Genomic DNA, 25220 nt, shown 5'->3' on the forward strand with positions numbered 1-25220 from the left:
CATCAAAAACATGAATGGTCAAGTTATGACCAATACGCGTTTGAAAACCCCCTTCATTGGTTTCATGATCTGCATAGAGAGTGTCACAATTTTGTATTTCACATATGTCAAACCTGCCTCATCTCCCCTGCGATACCTGCTCACGTACAAAATGAGCCAAGACCACATTGAACTTTTCTTTGGAGCGGTCCGCATTGCATGTGGAAGTGGGAATAACCCAACGGCCCGGCAGTTTGTTGCCGCATATAAGCGCCTCTTGATGCGACATGACATCAAGTCGGCAAGTGGGTTGCCCTTTGTCTGATATGGCGAGTTCACCAACACTTCATGTAAATATTTAAACTGTAAAAGATGTGTTGCATGAGATGTCTATATCTCCGCTCCATTATTCATGTAACAATTACCATGTCCTGCTGAACGTTCCATTGCAACATGTAAGTCTTGTATGTTATGAATAGCAAAAACTTCCGAAACCCAAGAATTGTGTGGGTTAACTACATGACAGCGTTTCATGTCATTTATGTGACTGGTTTCTAACATCTCGGTAATAGAAACATACACATCTTAGTTACAATATAATGACTGAATTAAGTAACATCATATAACATGACAACAAATCAGATCTTTATATTGAGGAATATTATAGAACAAGCCAAAGAATGGCAAACGACGATGTACCTCAATTTTATAGATTTCTAGAAAGCTTTCGACTCCTTGCCGAGAGAAAGTCTGGGTCATAATGAAGAAATACAGCATACCTGGAAAATTAGTGAACCTTGTAAAAGCCCTTTACCAAGACTTTCAATGTGCGGTCGTCGACCAAGGTGAAACAACAGAATGGTTCAAGGTGAAGACAGGAGTTAAACAGGGGTGTAACATGTCAGGATTCTTATTCCTACTAGTGGGTGATTGGGTCATGAGAAGAACGATAAAGAACACCGAGCGGTAATTTTGGGCACTTTTTTTTCAAACAAGCTCTAAACCATTGGATTCCCCAGGAAAAATGCGTCTGGAATCAACTTCAAACTTAATGAACACCATTTCCTTAAAGAACGGGATTCTGAGCCCGAATATCAGTTCAAATATTAGTATTCTATATTAATTAAATAGTCGGCGGTCCTAAAATTCGCTCCAGCTGCATCATCAGTGCGCCACGCCTTTGCTTTGACAGGCTTTGTTTACAAAACAATCGGCTTCCCAATATGGCCGCCAGACTTTCCGGTGGCTTCACGGCGGCTAATGCTGCGAGGTGGCCAATTGGCTCTCCATATTATATACCTCCGTGGTTTTGGGAGGCAGAGCCAATCGATTGTAAAATGTCGACCGAAAAACATTAATATTGAAAAAAAGAACGATTGTGTTAAGTGAAGCAATATCTATGAATTCAACCAAGCACGATTTTCTGTGTCTGTGACGACACTCAAGCAAGCACTCCATAATTCCATTTGAAAGCGTTGTTAAGGAACGGCTGGCTTGGCAAGCGCTAGTTAGCTGATTGGTAACTGAACACATCCTTGGCTTATAGTCATAGTAAGCATGGGAGTGAGTCGTGTGGCATTAAATACAAATTCTTTCCTACAAAGGTTTTAATACAAATTATTTCCTATAAAGGTTTTTAAAATATATATATTTCACAAATTACTCTGAAGGATGAATATTTTATCGCTATTACAAGGTAGACTTTATTAGGCGGTGAAACAATCACTATCGCTGTTTGCCAGTGTCAAATTTCAGTATATTTTGGAATTACGTAAAAGATTTGGATTCCGAATATCAAGTTTAGCAAAGCAAAGATACTAAAAGCAAAGATACTAAAAATAAAATGAAATTATGTTCAACATAACTCCAATATACATTTCGAAACGAGTACGTCAGTTTCTCAAACTATCGCGAGATTTCTGGCCATGTTGGCGATGGGTTTTTTCGCCTAGATTTTTTTCTTATTTTTTTTTTTTTTCTTTTTTTGCGCTCACTTTTCCTAGGTTGTTCGCCGGTTGTGGGTGTTGTTTACATCATGGCTGTGGGACTTTTCCCCTGTTTATAGGGTGAAAAGATGATGAGGTCTGCCGAAGAGACGCAGTTAGTGCCGACTGAGGTGAGAGATGTTGTAATGTACTGACGGTGATTACGCCGCGGCCTGGGAAAACAATATGAGAACGATTGGTTTTTACTAATGCCGTAATGGTGGTAAAACCCGGCTTGTGCCGGGCGGTCATCAAGCATCATCAATGCGACGAGACCCGGTACTTACATCTTGAAATGTATCAAGTGAGATGTATTTTGATTTGTAATTGTGTTGGCGAAATGGTATTCATTTACTGTATTGACCCATAAACTTAAAGTGCTGGGTTTACTGGTTTGTATCCCAGAAATGTTTTTATTATTATCGGCTTTTCTTCACCCATTACGAGCAAGCTTTCATAAGTTACCCCGGGCATTATATCCAGGGTGTTCCAAAAAGACCCGGACAACTTTGGTTGTTAATATATTTAGTACCCCAAATGATACGATACCCTTTGTTTTATGGGATACAGAAACTCATGTTTTCTCTATTTTCAGGTGTGGTGGCTTAATTTAAATAAAGTGGCGACCACAGGAGAAAGTTCAGTGGCGTCGAATGGTTCATCGAGATGAGATCCGACACGCAAGTTCAGTGCGATACCGTATAAGGTATGGAAGGAATCCGCCATCGTGGACTAGTATTAGAGAGTGGTACAGAAGGTTGAAGGAGACTAGACGTTGTCAGAAATAGAAAAGTACCGGTCGACCAAGCAGAAGTGCAGCAGATGTTGAACGAGTGCGTGAATCATTTCAACAAAGTCCTAGAAAATCAATCATCCAGAGAACTGGGGCTACCAACCACCACTGTACACAGGATTTGCATAAAAGACTGAAGGTTTATACCTATAAGGTGCAGATTCTGCAGGAACTCGAACCAAATGCCTTGGAAATGCTCAGTCACATAGGCGATGCCGAAGATTACTTGAAAAAGGTAATGTTCACAGACTATGCTTGCTTTCATGTATCGAGAAAGGTCAACCAGCAGAATGTGAGGATCTGGGGCTCTGAAAACCCCCACGTGGTCATTGAACACATACCTGACAGTCCAAAGGTCAATGTGTGGTGTGGCCTTCTCCATGACAGCTTAATGGATCCCTTTTCTTTGCAGAGGATACAGTGACCTCAAACATTTACATGAACACATTGGAGGATTCGCCTTCCTACAGATTGAAGACCTACAACCGAATATCATTTTTCAATAGGATGGCGCTCCCCCTCATTGTGCTTTAGTCGTTTGAGTCGTCCTGAATGAAAAATTTCCACGTTGCTGGATTGGCCGAGACGCACCATCCGCCTGGCCCCACAATCACCAGACATGATCCCCCCCCTTCTCCGCCCTTGATTTTCTTTCTGTGGAGGTTTATCAAAGATGTTGTCTACAACACCAAAGTGGTGAATCTGCAGGATCTTTGCTCTCGGATCACAGCTGCATTTGCACTGGGGGACACAACCATGCTGAACCGAACATGGCAGGAACTCGTGTACCACCTTGATGTCCTGTGCGCGACAAACGGCGCTCACATTGATATTGAAGTGTATTGATGGTGTGTATAAAACTTTGAGTTTCTGTATCATATAAACCAAAAGGTATCGTTGTAACGTTTGTGGTTCTAAATATATTAACAACCAAAGTTGTCCAGGTCTTTTTGAAACACCCTGTACATTGTAAGAAAGGTCATGATTCGTTATTTGGGTTGACATAAGTTTAAACTCATTTGCATACAAAGTGGCTGGAGCATGCCCATATGATCATATTTGGTAGGGACACAATCGTGGCCATTTGACCTGTGCGTGTCGGCCACCATCATGGCCCGACGCACTTTATGGGTCATTAACTTTTTGAGCATTTAAATTGTGGGTGGAATAAGGTTATTAGCTTGCATAAGTCTGTGTGCTTCAGTCATATTCTATATCTATACATGTAAGCTGTAGTATGTAGTTGGTATGACGAAAAAACATATGTCACAGTTCACTGAGGTTTATGTTGATGGAGATGTATATTTTTGTAACTAACAATGTATAGATTCGGTAATTTGGACAACTTGCTATGTTGATCGAGTTTGTACTTTTCTCCTGAAGATTTAAAGATTGCTAAACGAGTTGTTTGCCTCTTGGTTTTTTTCATCTGCATTCTTTGATATCCTACAACATAGTTGTGAAACAATTCTACAAATGTTTCGATAGCAACGATTAAAATAGAAGGACTGGTTGGAATATTTGATTTTCAAAATGACGTAATCTTCCCAGAATGCTCCGTCGGGCATGCGCAGAAACCTCTGGTATCAGGGTTCATCGAGGTCACCGAACGTATATCGTATGTGCAAGATGAGGATTGTTATCTAAAATGGTGCACAAAGCTTGTAAGAGAAGCTGAAAATACTTGAAAATGTACCGGCAAGAAAGAAACGAAAGAGTTGGAGAACTTTCTGAACTTGCCCAAAAAGGTGATAGCTTGCATCTGCCCGTACTGCAAACTACTGACGTTGAAGGTTCGTAGACGAGTGTGTTCTACCCAAACCTTCGACCATCACTGCCACTGAGTGGACTTTCAACCTTGCGGGATTACCTCATGTGAAGTATGAACATGGCAGGCTTGGTGATTTATTTTTTAAAGGAGTTTGTAATCGGTAAAATGATACCGTTTAGGCAGACATTCCCTACTTTCAGACACACTTCCTATAGGGAGACACCATATCTGGTTTGGTTGCTTATTAACACTGATGGGATGGTTGTATATATGGCTTGTCAATGCACATGGTAAGTTTAAAACGATATTTAATATTGATCATCTTTGGGAGGTGGGAGTGCGAGCTGTATTGACTGCGAGGGCTGTTATAAATATATGTTTTTGTTTAGTTATGGGGCTACAAGGGAACCGAGAATGGGCACTCGGTAGAACGCATACCTCCACCAGGCATAACAGTTTACATTTGGTAGCCCAATGATAGGCCAGATCTAGCTCCACACCTGAATCAAAATCTAATCAATTTGTCCTTGTCACACAAATATCCTGCTGACAGACAGACAGATAAACGGTGATGAAAACATAACCTCCATCCACCTTTGGTGGCGGAGGTAATAATGCTTGATTTTTGCATCAATTGGTAAAAGGAGACTTTGTGTGCGTGCGTATTGTTGATTGTTATGTCCACAATTTGTGTTTCGGAGGGTGTAACAAAGTCTTCCTAGGACTCGAAGTAACCACCTCCTTTTCGGTGAACAGAAGAATTGCAATTCTCGGGCTAAGTTATGAAGTTTTCTTATTCTCAGAGTTTCGTTCCGAGAGCTTCTTTCAGGATTGTCACTGAGCCCCGGACAGCCTCCAACTACAGTTTGTTTGTAGTCATGTTCTCAGGGATGGTTTGTATATAATTCCCTTTACTCCAATTATCACTGGCACAATATTGTCACCCTTCAGCTTCCAAGATCTTTTCAGTACATTTGTGAGGTCTTGATATTTGGTCATTTTCTTGATTTCTGCATTATTTAGGCCAAAATTATTATTTAGATTATGCTATTTATTAGATTCTTCATTATTTAGATGAAGCTAACTCCAAGGGTCTTTCACTCACTCACCACAGGCAGGTTGGTGGTCTTTCTGTCTTCTACCGACTCCTATCTGGCCCAGCTCTGTCTGTGCTCTGTCCCCCAAATATTCCTGCAGGTCGCACAAGATCTGCCAGGAACCCTCTTCTGGTGAAACTGCCAAAATCAAGACTCTCTACTCACCTTCACTCCTTCATTCCTCTTTTCTCCTGCCTCTGGAACAAACTCCCTCACTCTCTTCAATCCCACTCCTCCCTCCAGGTCTTTAAAACAGCTGTTCACCACCACCATCTCTTATCTTCCCCCATCCAAAACCTTGATCTTTTCTACCCCTGTTAATTCACCCCAGATCCACTTTTTTGGAATACCGACTTCTTTCCTTGAAGTCCTAGCAGTGTCAATGTGTTTTATACCTCACCCCCCCCCCCACCCCCCAATTCCCATGCCTCCTCCCCCCCAAGCCCTCTCTCTCACACAGATCTCCCGATGTCCCTGTTCTCTACTGTTGTACTTGTGTGCTTCCATCTCTCTCCCCATCTGTGTGCTTTCCTCTGTCCTCTCTGTCTCTGTCTCTCTCTGCCTCTGTCTCTGTCTCTCTCTCTGCCTCCGTCCGTCTGTCTCTCTCTCTCTCTCTGTCTCTGTCTCTGTCTCTGTCTCTCTCTGTATCACGCTCCCTTTATTATATTTTATGTGTCCGTTTTTTTTGGGGGGGGGGGGGGGCGGGGGATTAATGCTAGCTCTTACACGAGCATCGATCTTGTATACGAAAATAAATCAAAGAAAAAAAATCACTGGTTACTGAAACCTCAATTAGTAATGCTTTATTTTCCTTTTTGTATCTGAGTACAATGTCAGGTTACAATACTTTGTTTTCTATGTACATGCTGGATGGGATCATCAGGTCATATGTGAGCATTATGTCCTTGTTTTCAATGATTGCTTTTGGTTCACGTTTCAATGAGTTTTGTGGAACTGGGATATTTATATTTCTGCAGATGTGCCAGTGGATTGCTCCACATACCTTGTTGGGCTTTTGGCTGTACAGCTGCTCTGAAATGAGTTTTTTTTTACATCCCGATATTCCTGAGGTGCTCGTACGTTCTGTTTCTACCTTGCAGAACCTACACTTTGTCTATTGTACACAGTCCTGCCATCTTCTTAAAGCCTTGGGTGTGGTGTCCTTGGTCTTGCGTATTTAAAATGATTTGTTCTCTGTCCCAGTTGAGCTGACCTCTTAGCCATTCCAGTGATCCATTGTCTTTTTCTTTTTTCTTTTTTTTTGTATACTGAATCGAGGCTCGTGAAAGAGCTGACATCTACTTCACAAAAAAATCAACCAGACAAAGAAAATATTAAAAAAAGGGAGCGGAAGACAAGAGAAGGGGAAGCACACAAACACTTGAGAGCACACAACATTTAAGAGCAGGGAGATGTGTGGGAGGGAGAGGGCTTGGGGGGAGGAGGCCTGGGAAGGGGGGGGGGGGGGTGGGAGAAGTATAAAACACAAGGACACAAAGGACTTCCAGGACAGAAGTTGGTATTTCAAAAAAGTGGAATTGGGGTGAAATTAGCGGGGATAAAAAGATCAAGGTTTTGGATAGGGGAAGATAAGAGATGGTGGTGAACAGCTGTTTTAAAGACCTGGAGGGTGGAGTGGGATTGAAGAGAGTGAGGGCGTTTGTTCCAGAGGCGGGAGAAAAGAGGAATGAAGGAGTGAAGGTGAGCAGAAAGTCTTGATTTTAGCAGTTTAACCATAAGAGGGTTGCAGGAAGATCTTGTGCGACCTGTAGGAATATTTGGGGGACACAGCCCAGAGAGAGACCTGGGGGGGCAAGGCCAGAGAGGAGTCGGTAGAAGACGGAAAGACCACCAACCTGTGAGTGAGTGAAAGGCCCTTGGAGTTAGCTTCATTGCGGGAGATTCCAATGATGCTGAACGCTTTGGTTTCAACAGCGTGAAGACGAGTTAGGTGTGAGGCAGGAGCACCAAACCAGAGGGGAGTGCAGTATTCCATAGAGCTGCGGATGAAAGCCTTGTAAGTGGTGAGGAGCTCAGGTGTACCAAGGAAGGACTTCGCACGACGGAGGATGCCCAGTCGGCGACTGGCTTTGGAGGCCAGATTTGAAATGTGGTTTTCCCAGGAAAGATCATGGCAGATAGTGAGACCCAAAAGATTGAGTGACAGAACTTCTTGGAGAGGATTATTCATAAAGTGGATGGTAGGGTTGTCCAGTCGGTCTTTTCGGAGAGACATCGTAAGAGTGTGAGATTTGTCAGGATTGAAAGACATGTTCCATTTGTTTGCCCAGTCTGTGATTTTGTCCAGGTCTGCAGAGAGCGAGGAGGCTGCAGACTGCCGATCTGAGGGATGAGGAATGGAGCGACAGAGAATAGAGTCGTCAGCAAAGAGATAGAGGATTTTCAAGAGAGTCAGAGATCATTGATGAAGACCAGAAAAAGCACAGGGCCCAGAACACTGCCTTGGGGAACTCCAGCCTGAACAGGAAGAGGAGATGAGAGAAACCCCATTCAGGGCCACACGTTGACTACGACCAGAGAGGAAGTCCACCAGCCATGCGTGGAGATATCCATGGATACCAAAGGAGGAGAGTTTGGTGAGCAGAGCGGGGTGCCAGACCGTATCGAAGGCACGTGAAATGTCAAGGGAGACAGCTCTAATTTCCTGTTTGGCGTTGAGGACCTCCATCCATTGTTGAGAAACCAGAAGCAGCATGTCCAGAGTAGAGTGACCAGGTCTGAAACCAAATTGATGGTCAGAGATCAAGCCATTGGAGAAGAGGAAAGATTTCATATCTGAAGCAATGATGGATTCCATGACTTTGCTGATAATTGGGAGAAGGCTGATTGGTCTGTAGTTGCTAGGATCTGTTTTTGCACCTTTTTTGTGCAAAGCGGTGATGTTGGCTGATTTCCAAGAAGATGGCAGATGACCTTGAGCAAAAGAGAGGGTGAAGAGAACAGAAAGAGGGAGTGAAAGAGCGGAAGAACATGATTTTAGGACCCATGGGCTGATGCCGTCAGGACCAGTTGCAGAATCAGAGTCGAGCGTTGACAGAAACTTTTCCACCTTGTCGGGAGGAAAGGACACGGAGTCCAGGAGCAGCTGGGTACGACTGGGTAGGGTGGGGACAGAGAGGGATGGGTTTGGGACACAAGATTTAGAGGCAAACACAGAGTTGAGGCATTCAGCTTTTTCACATGCGGAGTCAGCCGTGGAGCCGTTTGAGGTGAGGGAGGGGATGGAGGGGGAACAAACACCAGAAACGGATTTGACCAGACGCCACCAGGATTTGGAAGAGGGAGACAGATAAGAGAGTTCGGTCTTGAGAACGGTGAGATATTGTTTCCTGGCTCTCCTGAGGGTGGACACACTTGTTTCGGGCTTTGTGAAAGGAAATGAGATTTCCTTCCGTTGGATTTGCTTTCCAGGAGACGAAAGCAAGTTGTTTCTGGGCAACAGCCTCACCACAAGATTCCGTGTACCATGGACGGGAGGAAGGGTATGACAACTGAAGACGAGATGGGATAAATCTGTGCATGAGAGAGAGCAATTTACTTTGAAAGAATTCCCAGGATGAGTTGATGTCAGAGGTGGTAGAGATGGGAGACCAGTCCAGATGATTGATGGCTGCTTGAAGACCGTGCCAGTTGGCCTGAGTGAAATGCCAGACTCGTCGACGCTGAGGAGGCTCTCTGAGAATGGTCAGAGAGATGTCCACTTTAACAAGCACATGATCAGATGAGCCGATTGAAGCAGAAGAAGAGCAGCAGACATTTTCAGGGAAGTTAGTCATAACCAAGTCCAGAAGAGAAGATGCTCCGTTGACTGAGATCCGGGTCGGGAAATTGACAGATTGTGTCAGTCCCAGTGAGTCGCAGAAGTCCTTTGCTGAAGAGCCATGGCTGGTGAGAGAGGTACCCACACCCAGCCAACTGGCATGGTGACAATTGAAATCACCACATATGAGGAAGAGAGAGTTGGGATGGGTAGATAGAAGTTGGTCCATATTATCAGACAGCGAGATGTAGATGGAGTCATCACTGTGTGGTGTGCGGTACAACACACATATGAACAAAAGGTGGGAGCGAAGGGGAAGCCGTAGCCAAAGGTATTCCTGGGGGTGAGGTGGAGAGAGGGCAGTGGAGGGCGAGTGAGGAAGAGAGTTTTTTTTTATAAAGATAGCAACCCCACCTCCAGGACGAGGCTCGGGTCTATCATACCGGAGGAGGGAGTAACCTGAGAGAGATACCAAGGCATCAGAGACATCATGAAGGAGGAAACTTTCTGTTAAGCAGATCACATCTGGTTTGTCAGAAGCAACCTGTATGGAGAGATCAGTCAAGTTTGAGCGAAGGCCCCGGATGTTTGAGGTCCATACCGTTAATGAAGAGGAAGGGGGAGCATCGGATACAGAACAGGGGGGGAGAGGGGTAGGGTAAGATGTGGAAGAGGAGGAAGAGGTAGGGGGAGCTGTTGAAGGTGTGTCAGAGATTTCAGAATAGCTTGGAGAAAGGGAAGAATGGGGCGGACAAAAGGTTTGATGGAGATTGGGTGAGGCACAGTGAGGTGTTATTTTAGGAGGGGGAAGAGGGAGGCAGAAGGTTGGGGGAGATGAAGGTGAAAGTTGGAAGGGGGAAGAAGCAGGGAGGATGCTTTGAGGAGAAGGGGTGAGAGGGGAGTCTAGGAGGGGAGGAGCGAGGGAGAGTTTCGGAGGGGAGGGGTGTGGGGGGAGTTTAGGAGGGAGGGGAGGGAAGGGGCAAGGGGGGAGATTTGAAAGGGATGGGTGATGGGGAAGATTTGGAGGAGAGGGGCAAGGGGGTAGATTTGGAGGGGAGGGGTGATGGGGAAGTTTTAGAGGGGAGGGGTGATGGGGCAGTTTTGGAGGGAAGGGGTGATGGGGAAGATTTGGAGGGGAGGGCAAGGGGGGAAGATTTGAAAGGGATGGGTGATGGGGAAGATTTGGAGGGGAGGGGTAAGGGGGTAGATTTGGAGGGGAGGGGAGGGGTGATGGGGAAGTTTTGGAGGGGAGGGGTGAGATTGGATTTTGAAAAGTGTACGATTCATGGGAAACGAACATTTTTTGCAAAATGAGTTTCTTGTGATCTTTGAGTCAAAAATACGTTTGAGGACGCTGAAGGGGGCTGGGGGTGGAGGTGGGGAGGGGTGGAGAGTTTCGGGAAAGTAGAAAAAAGGAACTGTAAGAGATGGTATATATATATTTTTTTGGAATGAATAGATTTGGTGAGCAAGACGAAAGCATCCTTTTGTAGGAGAAGAAGAAAAAGGTGTTATAATATATGACAGAAAACAGTTGTTCAGGGGAGAGATTAAACATTTCTAACCACGTGATCGCGTGATCACGAACAACGTGAACGAAGAACGAACGAACAAATAAGAACAACAAATAAACGAATAAGAACTGAGAAGGAAATATTTTTTTTGGGTCAAAAATACATTTGAGGACGCTGAAGGGGGCTGGGGGAGGAGGGGTGGAGGGCTGGAGAGTTTCGGGAAAGTAGAAAAAAGGAACTGTAAGAGATGGTATATATATATTTTTTTGGAATGAATAGATTTGGTGAGCAAGACGGAAGCATCCTTTTGTAGGAGAAGAAGAAAAAGGTGTTATAATATATGACAGAAAACAGTTGTTCAGGGGAGAGATTAAACATTTCTAACCACGTGATCGCGTGATCACGAACAACGTGAACGAAGAACGAACGAACAAATAAGAACAACAAATAAACGAATAAGAACTGAGAAGGAAATATTTTTTTTGGGGTTTTTTTTTTTTGAGTAGAGATATTAAACAAGGAAGTATGGGGTGAACGACTGGGACGAAACAGAGAACGAAAATAATTGCAGCGCATTCGACGAACCGCTGAGAGAAAACAAAACCACAAGGTCGGAGACGGTAGCCTAAGCCTAGTAGTACTAGTATAAGGCCTCAGAATACTCGACACGCATTAACCGACGATTGTGTATACATGTACGAAAAATGAACACCGAAAATTTTCCTAAAGACACGCTATCGGTACACACACCGAAAGATAGATACAGTCTCGACAAAAACACAATTGTGAAAAAATTACTTAGCTTCGAAAGCGTGAGGGCATGGACAGCTTCGAAAAGACGTGACCTCGCCGACAAAGATCTCGCGAGATCTCGAGATCGAGATGGTGGTGAACAGCTGTTTTAAAGACCTGGAGGGTGGAGTGGGATTGAAGAGAGTGAGGGAGTTTGTTCCAGAGGCGGGAGAAAAGAGGAATGAAGGAGTGAAGGTGAGCAGAGAGTTTTGATGTTGGCAGTTTAACCATAAGAGGGTTGCAGGCAGATCTTGTGTGACCTGTAGGAATATTTGCGGGACAAAGCCCAGAGAGAGCTGGGGGGGCAAAGCCAGAGAGGAGTCGGGAGAAGACGGAAAGACCACCCACCTGCCTGCGGTGAGTGAGTGAGATGCCTTTGGAGTTAGCTTCATCGCGGGAGATTCCAATGATTCTGAATGCTTTGGTTTCAACAGCGTGAAGACGGGCTAGGTGTGAGGCAGGAGCACCAGACCAGAGGGGAGAGCAGTATTCCATTGAGCTGCGGATGAAAGCCTTGTATGTGGTGAGGAGCTCAGGTGTGCCAAGGAAGGACTTCGCACGACGGAGGATGCCCAGTCGGCGACTGGCTTTGGAGGCCAGATTTGAAATGTGGTTTTCCCAGGAAAGATCATGGCAGATAGTGAGACCCAAAAGCTTGAGTGACAGAACTTCTTGGAGAGGATTATTCAGAAAGTGGATGGGAGGGTTGTCCAGTCGGTCTTTTCGGAGAGACATCGTAAGAGTGTGAGATTTGTCAGGATTGAAAGACATGTTCCACTTGTTTGCCCAGTCTGTGATTTTATCCAGGTCTGCAGAGAGTGAGGAGGCTGCAGACTGCCGATCTGAGGGATGAAGAATGGAGCGACAGAGAGAAGAGTCATCAGCAAAGAGATAGACGATTTTGAAGAGAGTCAGAGAGATCATTGATGAAGACCAGAAAAAGCACAGGGCCCAGAACACTACCTTGGGGAACTCCAGCCTGAACAGGAAGAGGAGATGAGAGAAACCCATTCAGGGCCACACGTTGACTACGACTAGAGAGGAAGTCCGCCAGCCATGCGTGGAGATTTCCATGGATACCAAAAGAGGAGAGTTTGGTGAGCAGAGCAGGGTGCCAGACCGTATCGAAGGCACGTGATATGTCAAGGGAGACAGCTCTAATTTCCTGTTTGGCATTGAGGACCTCCATCCATTGTTGAGAAAGCGGAAGCAGCATGTCCAGAGTCGAGTGACCAGGTCTGAAACCAAATTGATGATAAGAGATCAAGCCATTGGAGAAGAGGAAAGATTTCATATCTGAAGCAATGATGGAGTCCATGACTTTGCTGATAATTGGGAGAAGGCTGATTGGTCTGTAGTTGCTGAGATCTGTTTTTGCACCTTTTTTGTGCAAAGCGGTGATGTTGGCACATTTCCAAGCAGATAGATGGCAGATGACCTTGAGCAAAGGAGAGGGTGAAGAGAACAGGGAGAGGGAGTGAAAGAGCGGAAGAACAGGATTTTAGGACCCTTGGGCTGATGCCGTCAGGTCCAGTTGCAGAATCAGAGTCGAGGGTTGACAGAAACTTTTCCACCTTGTCAGGAGGAAAGGACACGGAGTCAAGGAGCAGCTGCGTACGACTGGGTACGGTGGGTACAGAGAGGGATGGGTTTGGGACACAAGATTTAGAGGAAAACACAGAGTTGAGGCATTCAGCGTTTTTCACGTGCGGAGTCAGCCGTGTGGCCGTTTGAGGTGAGGGAGGGGATGGAGGGGGAACAAACACCAGAAACAGATTTGACCAGACGCCACCAGGATTTGGAAGAGGGAGACAGATAAGAGTTCTGTCCTGAGAACAGAGAGATATTGTTTCCTGGCTCTCCTGAGGGTGGACACACACTTGTTTCGGGCTTTGTGAAAGAAAATGAGATATCCTTCCGTTGGATTTGCTTTCCAGGAGACGAAAGCAAGTTGTTTCTGGGCAATAGCCTCACCACAAGATTCCGTGTACCATGGGCGGTAGGAAGGGTATGACAACTGAAGACGAGATGGGATAAATCTGTGCATGAGAGAGAGCAATTTACTTTGGAAGAATTCCCAGGATGAGTTGATGTCAGAGGCGGTAGAGATGGGAGACCAGTCCAGATGATTGATGGCGGCTTGAAGACCGTGCCAGTTGGCCTGAGTGAAATGCCAGATTCGTCGACGCTGAGGAGGCTCTCTGAGAATGGTCAGAGAGATGTCCACTTTAACAAGCACATGATCAGATGAGCCGATTGGAGCAGAAGAAGAGCAGCAGACATTTTCAGGGAAGTTCGTCATGACCAAGTCCAGAAGAGAAGATGCTCCGTTGACTGAGATCCCTGAGATCCGGGTCGGGAAATTGACAGATTGTGTCAGTCCCGGTGAGTCACAGAAGTCTTTTGCTGAAGAGCCATGGCTGGTGAGAGAGGTACCCACACCCAGCCAACTGGCATGGTGACGATTGAAATCACCACATATGAGGAAGAGAGAGTTGGGATGGGTAGATAGAAGTTGGTCCATATTATCAGACAGCGAGATGTAGATGGAGTCATCACTGTTTGGTGGACGGTACAACACACATGAACAAAAGGTGGGAGCGAAGGGGAAGCCGTAGCCAAAGGTATTCCTGGGGGTGAGGTGGAGAGAGGGCAGTGCAGGGCGAGTGAGGAAGAGAGTTTTTTATACAGATAGAAACCCCTCCTCCAGGACGAGGCTCAGGTCTATCATACCGGAGGAGGGAGTAACCTGGGAGAGATACCAAGGAATCAGAGACATCATGAAGGAGGAAAGTTTCTGTTAAGCAGATCACGTCTGGTTTGTCAGAAGCAACCTGTATGGAGAGATCAGTGAAGTCTAACCCCAATCTGTCCGACTTTTTCTTTCTTTCTTTTTTTTTCTCCCCCTCCCTGCTCTTTTGTCTTTCTCTCAGTTGCATGTGAATATCTGTGGATATTTCATGTTGTGTTTTTCTTTTTTGCAATCATTGGGGTTGTATTTATTTCTGTCTTGCAATACAGCAATCATTTGCTGATGTTGGATCTTTAAAATCTACCTTTTACTATTGCTGGCAGACGGGCCCTACGGCTTAACATCCTTCCGATGGATGTCGTACACATTGATGACTCGCCCTGCATGCAAAACACCAGTGTGACGGTTTATAGCTGGAGTAAGATTCAAAGCTAGGCAAGACAGCTTGCAGGTAAATGCAAATACCTATGTCTCTGCACCTTTTTTGAAGAATCAGAAGCTACTCTTCCAGATTGCAAAATGTTATGCAAGTCACCAACTACTGAGGGTTTTTCTGGCAGTTAGTTTCTTTCAAGGAAGTGATTTTATTTGTGTACTTTCCCACCTTCATTCGTTATTATTGTCAGTATAAGCTTGTCTAATTTGCCCTGAGTCGTTGTATGTCCATCTGCAGCAGGATCTCAAATGGAGCTTGCTTGATGAGATGCTGAAGAAAAGACTTGTGAAGGTTAAGGTAGCTAAGTGCTTTTGCCGTGCTCCAATTGGTTGTACACGTTTTCTGGTGTGGCTGCCCAGCATAACATCACCAGTAGTATAAGACAAATTTCCAGAATGTCACCAAAGAATGCCTTTATTATCCAGCATGTGAAACTTGAATGTTGCTGCATGTACTTGAATGTTTGTACCTCTTACTATGACTTGTCCTGTTGAAATGCTCGCACTGGCACAATGGGAAGTTCTTCAATAGACATGTCAAATTTATCCGTCCTTTGCTTTCATGCTTGTGCACCTGCTTCTGTCACTTCCACTTGGTCAGTCAAATTCTTAAGCTGGTTTGGGAAACAGTGTTGTGCCTAAAGATGTGCCATACTTGTATTTCTGCTTTCATTACGAATGATTAAAAATAACTATACTAATGACAAAAGCACTAACACTACACTTCTTGAAACGACTAAATGATACACCGGTAGACTAAAACTATTTGCTTTTTTTTGTAGCTGGTGCATGTTATCTTGTTGTCATTGACAACCCTGTTGACTCTTCTGAAGCCAGACAGATCTTTACCCCTTGCATGATCACAAAGTGGGGTTAAACAATTGGTTCACTCTGTCAGTCCATTTCTGTGATCAAGGAACTATTTAAAATTTTCAATTTAATTATATATTTTGAACACTGGAGAACACAAATCAGGTTATTGATTGGAACACGAACCTGCAGTTTAGCAGTACTTTGGCTCACAATTTGGCAAATTGTACAGTCTCATCTCGAGCACGCAGGCACACTCGTGGTAAAGCGATTACTTCAATCTGTCAGTCAACCAAAATTGAAAATTTGAAAACGAGAAACTTACTGTTTTTAGGGATGTGTTAAATAAGGTGGTGTAAAAGACGATGCATCAACAACGGTAAACTTCCAATTCGATGTTTGTTTCTTTTCTACAGCCTTTAAAACTTTTATTTTACTTCAATTTAATTGTATATTTGAACACTGAAGAACACAAATCGCTTTGTTTGCACTTCCAACACCCTCACTTTAGCAGTAATGTACGTACTTGGACAAAATTATATGCTGCCTCCGACAATCAAGTTTGCTGCGCGGAGTAACGGACAAAATTGTGACACATAGCGATGCGACGACAGAGCTTACCTAGTCCAAAAGATCTGCTTGTTCAGTGCATTTTGTTTTCTCAAAGATCCTTCCAAATTCTTCAGTTTCTCCAAGAAGAGTTGCCAGAAGGTCTTTGGACTGTTCCGTTTGACCCATCGGTTTTGAATGGTTGCCATCGCACCTGCTATATTCAAAGTTCACGAGCTAAGCAAATGTAGACCATGCTCGGAAATGCAAAGCAAGAATTCAAAACCCTTCCCATGTCCTTTTTCTCAAGACTGCGTGTGGTAAGGTGTTCTATAAACTCTCTATTTCTTTTTGTTGTTGTTGATGTTAAACTGTCTTAAAGACTATCAAACTTTTGTTTTTATGTTTGCCAGGCTGCCTCTGTATATCGGTATATTCTTCTTACTCGCTTATCTGAAGGAAACAGAGCAACAATATAGATCTGACCCATTAAGAAGCCCCACAACCCCTGTATATCCTATATTTTACCGTGTCTTGCATCCACAGCTAAGTCCACCGTCCCAGCCACAGTCATGTGCATCAATTCGACAACCTACTGCCGGTGCACCTACGTAAACAAAAACATTTTGAAAATACTTTGCTTGGTTTCATTCAATAGATATTTTCATAAAGATTGCCAAAGTCATTGTTTGACGTTGCGACTGACCTGGTAAATAAGAAAATTGTACCCTAATGATCGGGTGCATAAACATGTATGGAAAAGCAGGCGTGCAGAATGCACAAAAGGCTTCATTTTACACCCGGATCCCAAAATATAAAAACATTGCATGCCTGCACCTGTTATTTCCATTCAGGAATCTATGAGGATCTTGTGGCTTCAGAAGGAATGGAGATGGCTATTGCAAGTGACTGCTGTCGAGTTCTCCTCCCTCCCATTTTAAACGCTTTTATCTTTCAAATATAAATATCCACTGGGAAATTAAGAACGTTGGATTTGCTATCTTTAATTCTGACGAGGGCTCTCCACAATTACATCACAGCCCAAACAAGTTGTTTTCAGTGGTTACAAATGCACATTCCCATGTCCATTCCACCACATACCATAATACTGGTTGTGTACAACGGGAAGTGAGACTGACTGATAGATGTGGCAGATCGGTTGAATTCCACAATGTGAAAACATAGCAGAAACTCCTTTTTATTGTTAAATTAGCATTGGGAAGGCTAATAAATGCTCTTTCAAACAAATTTGGCTGAAATAATGGCAAGAAAATGTGTTTTGTATATTATTTTATTTTATATTTTGCTACTTTTGAAAAGAAAAAAGATCTCAACCACTTAAGCTTAAAGAGACGACTGGAATTAAATGTTCTTATGCTTAAATTTATCTTTGTGGCGAACTGTCAGTTCAGGTCATATTGAATGTTACAAAGTCTATCAAAAATTGGTTTTCTTTTTAAGTTTTTAAAACTTTAACTCTATTTGTTAATTCTAACTTGAATATATTTGCTTGAGCTATTCGTTGGAGCGAGCAATTTTATTTTATTACCTGTGCCGCCTGGTGTTGGTGTAGCGGTTAGGGTGCCAGCTTAGGATCCTAGGATCCTGGGTTCGAATCCCGGTCGATCGCTGAATTAACGCCAGGGGGGTTGACTCAGCCTGTCATCCTTCTGAGGTCGGCTAATTGAGTACCAGTTCACTGGTAATTCCCTGTATGTCGTAAAAAGGCGACAAACGGGGTTGGCGGCAGGAAGGGCATCCGGCCGTAAAACATTGCTTCAAAAAGGGGACCAACAAAAACAACAACAACCACGGTGCCCAAAAAAGGCCAACCCCCGCTTTGTGGGGAAAAATGGCCTCTAAAGGTGTTTTTTTTTTAACCTGTGCCACCCATGGTGTGTGGGGGTTATGTTTTCGCACCTGTCTGTCTGTTTGCGACCAGGTTATATCAAAAAGTTGGGGACAGATTCAGATGACATTTGGTGGACAGGTTGTGTGTGTGTGACGAGGACTAATTGATTAGATTTTGGTTAAGATCTGGATCCAGATACCAGCATTTTTAAGTGATTCGTCACCATTGAGAAATCGGGCCAAAACGATATATAGCAGGATATTTCAAAAGGCTATGGACGGATTTTGACGAAACTTGGTGGATGAGATGGTTATGTGACGAGAATAATCCGATTTGGTTTTGGTTCGGGTCCGGATCCGGATACGGCCTATTTGTGGGAGACAAAATGTAAACTGTTCAGCCTGGTGAAGGTATGCACCCCACTGAGTGTCGTTCTCATTTTTATTGTTATTACCTTCAACAAAGGAGAGGTTATTGCATTTGGGTCTGCTGTCTGTTTGTCCGCACAGAATGTGTTAAGGTAGCCATTCGTACACTTTCTCTTCTTTTTTTTCTTTTTTTTCTTCAACCAAGTACCTCTATAAAGTATGTACAATTTATTATGTGAGTACATCAATAAAAGATGTTTAATTACAATGATAGTGTCTATAAAGTACTTACAATTAGAATGTGAGTGCATCTATAAAGTATGTACTATCAGTATGTGAGTATGTCTATAAAGTATGTACAATTAGAATGTGAGTGTCTCTATACAGCACTTAGAATGATAGCGATCTATAAAGTATGTGCAATTAGAATGTTCGTACATCTGAAATTCCTATAAAACCACACAAATAAAGTCTGGGTGAGGGTATGCAATCTTTGACTGCTCGTTCTAGTTCTGCAATATTGCTTTGTTTGCATAAATGCACAAATTCCTGACATTTGAAAGTGGTATTTTGCAAACTGTCTTGGACCACCCTTTAGGGATGATCTTCCTTTTTTGTTTGTATGTGCGTGCGCATAGAAGGGAGATGCAGCAGAAGAGGCTCGCTTTCTGTGCATCGTGCAGGACAGCACAAGCCATGACACTCAACGGTACACTTTTAACTTGCCTGGTTCCAGCACACTGCAAGCCTTGCACAGGGACATTGCCACACGTGCTAAATACCTCGAAGGTTCCTTCACTCTCAAATGGAAGCATGTGGAGTTGAGCCAGGTGTGTCTTTGCAAAAAAAATAAACCTAAAAGTTGAAATGTCACTTTTTGGTATATGACTGTTAATAATTATCAATTGGTGCTCATCATATGGTATATCAACCTGTGGTGTGTTGGTTTAGGAATCATCAAACACTTATCATCTTATAATCAGAATGAACTTTTTATTGTAATTATAAACGATGTAATATCTGCCTTGATGTACAGTGTATTCCAGGTGAAACACCATGATTTTAAACATTTATCATTAACGAAGTATTGATGAAAAAGGTCAAATTGGTACTATGATGTGGAGGAAGGTAAAAGCCTGTAATGTTTTGTTTCGCATAAGGATATGTTCAATATGACCACCATTCGATTTAAAGCATAGCGCCTATCCGTATGCCCATTTTTCCCATTACTTCTCTCTCAGTATCTCGATTAATGAAGCATGTGCAATCCCTGCTCACTGTTTCATGTTGGCGATAGTGGGCTATCTTGCTCTTTGAATAACCCACATAAGATGTTCCATGGATTAAGTTTTGGGGTTCTTTTGTAGCTAGGGGAGGCCTTTGTCAAATTGTGCAAGGACACCTGTTTGAGGTAAACCTGGCACTGAGTCAGCAATGGAGGTTATCCAAGACTTTATCTGTGATTTGTGGGCACAGCACATCCAGCATGAAAATATTGGCATCTCATCGGAAATTGTCAATATCGTAATTCTACTGAGGAAAAACAAGTCGTCATTCCCAGCGATGTAGTATCAAAAAGAAGTGCTTCCTGTTTGAAGACTGATCACCAGACAAAAAAAAAAATGAAGTGGCACTTTGAATTAACTGTAACGATTATTGTATTTGAAGACTTATTCACGTTTTCAAGCACCAAAAATCGTAATAGTAATTGAAGACTTATTCACGTTTTCAATGATTTTCTTTAACTACAGCTGTTGGTCTCTTCATATCATGAATTTCGGGCCGAAACATGTTTAAGCCCTTAATTGCCCAAGTTTTTATGCTTCCCCAATGGATAGTGTTGTCGGCATTGTTTTTGGTGTATCTGTCCGTACGTGTGTCACAGATTTTCGTTTTCGGAATAACTTGTGAACTGCTGAAGGGATTAGGACCAAACTTGGTGCAAGTATGTACTATGTATTAGATTTTGAGTTCTTAGATCAAAGGTCTCTGGTCATCTTTGTTCCCACAATTAATTATGAACCACAGAAAGGATTTCAATCAAACTTGACACAAGTATGAACTGTGGTGCAAAGATGAACCGATTCAAGTTTGGCTTCAACAGGTCGAAGGTTGTGTGCCCTTTGAAAATCATTTTGCAGATCATAACCCTGCAAAATAATTTTCAAAGGGTACATGACCTATGACCTGTCGGCACAGGATGTTTGGACTTATTGACTTCCAGTTCAGGGGTTTTTTTTTCCTATGTATTGGTCGAAATCTGCAGCTACCGCTTCAACCTCAACAACAACAACAGGCATTTTAAGGCCATTTTCCCTGCTAGAGTGGGGGTTAGCCTTGCAGGCCCCTTGACAATCTTCTCCATTTTGCCCTATTTTCTGCATCTCCCCTTGTTTAAAGCCTTGCCCGCATTTCTTCTTCCACCACCTTTAGCCAAGTCTTTCTCGGTCTTCCCCGTCCTCCACTTCCTTCTACATTCATTTCCATCACTCTTCTCAACCAGTCACTTTCATCCTTTCTCAACACATGACCAAGCCATCTCAACCTGTTTCTCTTCACAGCATCAATCACAGGCTCTATTCCCATCATCTTTTGCAATTCATAATTTGTCTTCCTCTCTCTCAACGATATTATGGTTTAGAGACTAGGTACCACCCCATTACGCACAGTCAGCACCATCCGGTGCACCAATAAAGTGTTCAATAAAAATGCACAATCAAGTGTCCATGGTCACCGGTGGTGTCGCAGCCGGCCGATGTTCTGCCGCTGGTCTTGCCTTCATGGAGTGCACTTGGCCTTCTGGCTTCTTTAGAAATAAAGAAAGGCGCCAAGAAAGCATCCTTACACACCTCACCACCAACCCTGGTGTTGGGCTAGCGGCTAGGGTGCTGGCTTAGGATCCTTGGATCCTGGGTTCGAATCCCGGTCAATCGCTGAATTAACGCCAGGGGGGTTGACTCGGCCTGTCATCCTTCCGAGGTCGGCTAATTGAGTACCAGTTCACTGGTAATTCCCTGTTTGTCGTTAAAGGCGGCAAAAAGGGTTGGCGTCAGGAAGGGCATCCGGCCGTAAAACATTGCTTCAAAAAGGGGACCAAAAAACAACAACAACCACGGTTCCCGAAAAAGGCCAACCCCCGCTTTGCGGGGAAAAATGGCCTCTAAAGGTGGGTTTTTTTGTTTTTTTTCTCTCAACGATACTCCGCACATCCACCGAACCATTCGCATTTCCACCCTTTCCAGCCTTCGTTGCTGCTCTCTACGTTCATTACCCATCTCTCGCTCCCATAAATCGTAACACTTCTCACACATGCAGCATACACCTTTCCCTTCAGCTTCAACGACACTCCCCTACTCGTCAGCACGCCACTCAGTTCCCAAAACGTCTTCCATGCACTTCTCACTCTCGCAACCATTACCGAGTCTGATCCACCTTCTCCAATCAGCATGTCTCCTAGGTAGCAAAATGTTTTCACACCTTCCAGCTTCACGCCGTCTCCAAGATCCAACTCAACATTTCCTCCATCTGCAGCTACCTCTATGCACACCTTACACTTGAATGTAGCTGCCACACTGGTTAATGACCCTCTCAGACCCCTACATTTTTGATGACCCCACTCGGCGCACATTGTACATTGAATGGAGTTCACTCCGACAACCTTCCTGCACACAGCACATGGCCACTTCCCAGTTCTTTCCACCTCAGGACATGCTTTACCACTTGCCATCACCTTCATCTTTCCGATATTCACCTTCAGACCTTTTGCCTCCATACATTCTTTCCACTTGTTCGTCTTCTCCTTCATTCCATCCATACTCTCCCCAATCGACACCAGATCATCTGCATACAACAACTCCCACGGTAAGCCCTCCTTTACGTTCCGAGCCAGCACCTCCATCGCAGCTACAAATAGTAGTGGACTTAGTACTGACCCCTGATGCACTCCCACCTTCACCTCAAACTCACCACTGTTCCCGTCCTTCGTCCTTACAGCTGCACGCGCTCTTGTACATTGCCATCACTACTCTGATCAACCATTCCTCCACTCCTAACTTCCCCACCCATGATAGTGTTACGGACGCGGTTTAGATGTTATTTACCGAGCGGTGGTATTGCCGCGACCTAACAGTTCCCCCGATTCTTCCCCAACTCACCCGATTCACCCAGACATTGGCCAAATCGCGCTATGCTAAATCAATGATGGAAAGGACACGACGACTGGGATAGATGAAACGACGCAAGGGGTACAGTTCTCAAGACCTCCGGAGGAGGGTATAATTACAGTGGTGGAGAAAAGGGGTAGATTACAAGGCAGTGAGGTAAAGACACAGAAGAGATGGGCACTTAATTACCGTCTTATCTATTCCCAGACAGACCACAGACAAACGGAACAAGGCTGACTTACACAGGGATTGATGGCAGGGAGGGACAGGTAGTTCAATGGCACAAGGTGCACCTTGGCTCGGGGACAGGATAAAGCACGGTCCAGAAGATGCGGGGAGGCCTCACAGCGCTCGGAGGTGGCGTCTTTCTTTCTCCAAGCTCAGCGCGCATCTGACGTCACCTCCCTCTCCCTGCGCATGCTCAGCGGGGAGTGACACGCCCTCGGCTGGTTGGCTCCGCCCCACTGGGGCCGGTCCGCCGCTTCCATTGGGTGCGGGGGTTACCGGGCTCCGCCCTTGATGAGGAGCTGACAGGGAGCCCCTATTTGGTAACCCTGTCGAGCACATGTTCGATGGCGGCTCGTTGGGAAGGCCTGGTGCCCTCCCAACACCCCCTACCAACCAAGCCGGAGTGAGGACGCGCACTCCCTGCGCTCGTTGTCGTTGTTGTTGTTGAACTGTGAGGAAGAGCTGCGGGGAGGTATTGGGAGGTCCTAAACTTCCTAATGTGCCATACAATCACATTCTGGTGCAACGAAGGGTCAGAATTAATGGAAACGAGTCCTTAACTGACATAGACTAAGAATAACTAGCAAGATGTCCTATAGTTGTCTTACATGTGATGCGGTGAACCTGGGCGCGACATTTAATGGGGGAAATAGGGGGAGGTCGGGTCTACAGAGTGTTGTTTACAGAAAATGGGACTAGGGAATGGGGGATTGGGGATAGTTGGGAAGTATTGAGGAAATAGGGGAATATTTACAAGCGGATATGGATGGATGCAAATCCCATATCCGCAACAATAGGTTTACCGTGGTAACTTGAGAACAGCTAAAAGGATCAAAGTCAAACTTGGCGCAGGTATGCATTACGAGTTAAAGATGAACTGATTAGATTTTGGGGTCAAAGGTCAGAGGTCCCATTTGGTAAAAATTCTGTTACTGAGCTAACTTGTGAAACTGATCGGATTTTTACCAAACGTGGTATAAGTATATATTATGTTGAAAAGATGAACCGATTAGATTTTGGCATTAAAGGTCGGATGTCATGTCAGATAAAATGTGATAATTGAGAAAAATGTGAGGGGATTTAAATCAAACTTGGTAAAAGTATCTGTTGTCTTGTTCATGGGCCGGTTAACACCGCCCCTGAACAGATAGACTGAAACAGGCTTTATCTCTGAGGCTCTGTTCAATTTATGGTGGTATGTTATGCTCACACGAGCAGGATAAGGAGAATCACAAGAAACCTAAAGCTTTTCATAAACCAAACGGGTTTATTCCTGAACAAATAACATCCAGGGAAAATGAATTCAATAATAACTATAAACAAAGAGGTAAACAATGGTAAAATATATCCTATAAAAACTAAGGCGCCTCTCTCCAGTCACAAGCACAGACTGTGTGAGGGACAAAACCGGGTAACTTAGCCCTTGTGGCAGCAGGGGAGGGGAGGATGGACATGGAGTAGGTGGGGAGATGGGCAGGATGATGAGACAGCAGGATGACAAAGAGGTGATTAGGAGATGAACAGGCAAGGGGAGAAGATGACAACAGCACCAGGGCTAAGGCAGGCAGGCAGGACGACCTCCTTTTAACTCTCCTCCTAGCACCACCATTCAGAGCTCTCTCTCTGTTCTCCTCAGAAACAGTGAGGTCTTCTCTGAACCGTTCCTGTTCCTTTCCAATCAATCCTTAAGCCGACGGGTCCCTACTTCCTTACATCGAGATTTGCTTCTTACTCGCACATGGACCACGTTACTCTATAAAGTTCTATCTCTTCTAAGGTCATCTCTAACCCCTTCCCCCCACCACCCCCCATAAACGTAACGGTATAATGATGTCATAATGTGGGCAGAGGCATATCAGCTGACGTCAAAGAGTGCCCTTCTCGTTCTGTAATATCTTCGTCCCTGTTTTTCTGTTTGTGTCTCCGTCCAATTTTCCGTGTTAAATCGTACCTTGTTGTGCTGTACAGGCATTCCTTTATTTACACCAATTCATTTTACGCATTTTCGGTTTAACGCCATGGAAGAATTGATGAAGAAAATCGATTTACACCCTGCTTTCTAGAAATGCATCCTGGCCGTAAATAGAGGAATATCTGTATTTGTCGAATTGTTTTTGTGTTGTTCAAGCCGACTTTAGTCAATTAAATTCAATTCACGGTTTTATTATCAAATCATCGTGGCCAGCAGCTAAATTGTGAATGATAGACAATATAAAATAAAAATCAAGATAATGAAAAAAATTAATTCACTGTAATAATATTGTTACAGATCGCGGTTAGATGTTGTAGACCGAGCGGTTGGTGACCGCGACCTAACAAACTTACCCGATTCCACCCGAACTTTGGCCGTA

The 25220-nt window shown here is 44.2% G+C and overlaps 1 protein-coding gene across 6 annotated transcripts in view; it reads left to right on the plus strand.

The window, feature by feature from the left end:
* Positions 1-1864: 1864 nt before the first annotated feature.
* The window catches only part of USP47 (ubiquitin specific peptidase 47), a 124007-nt gene continuing 100651 nt past the window's right edge, over positions 1865-25220 (plus strand). For 2 of the 6 annotated variants that reach the window (XM_078783529.1, XM_078783530.1), the window contains exons 1-3: positions 1865-2095; positions 15138-15197; positions 19117-19308. In XM_078783529.1, coding sequence (XP_078639655.1) covers positions 2054-2095; positions 15138-15197; positions 19117-19308 — 294 coding nt within the window. In that variant the 5' untranslated portion in view covers positions 1865-2053. Of the gene's footprint in view, positions 2244-15137; positions 15198-19116; positions 19309-25220 lie in introns of all 6 variants that reach the window. The other 4 variants (XM_068124835.2, XM_068124836.2, XM_078783532.1 and 1 more) reach the window with 3 other exon arrangements.

Source organism: Myxine glutinosa, chromosome 8 (assembly GCF_964187855.1).
Source record: "Myxine glutinosa chromosome 8, kmMyxGlut1.1, whole genome shotgun sequence".
Taxonomy (NCBI): Eukaryota; Metazoa; Chordata; class Myxini; order Myxiniformes; family Myxinidae; genus Myxine; species Myxine glutinosa.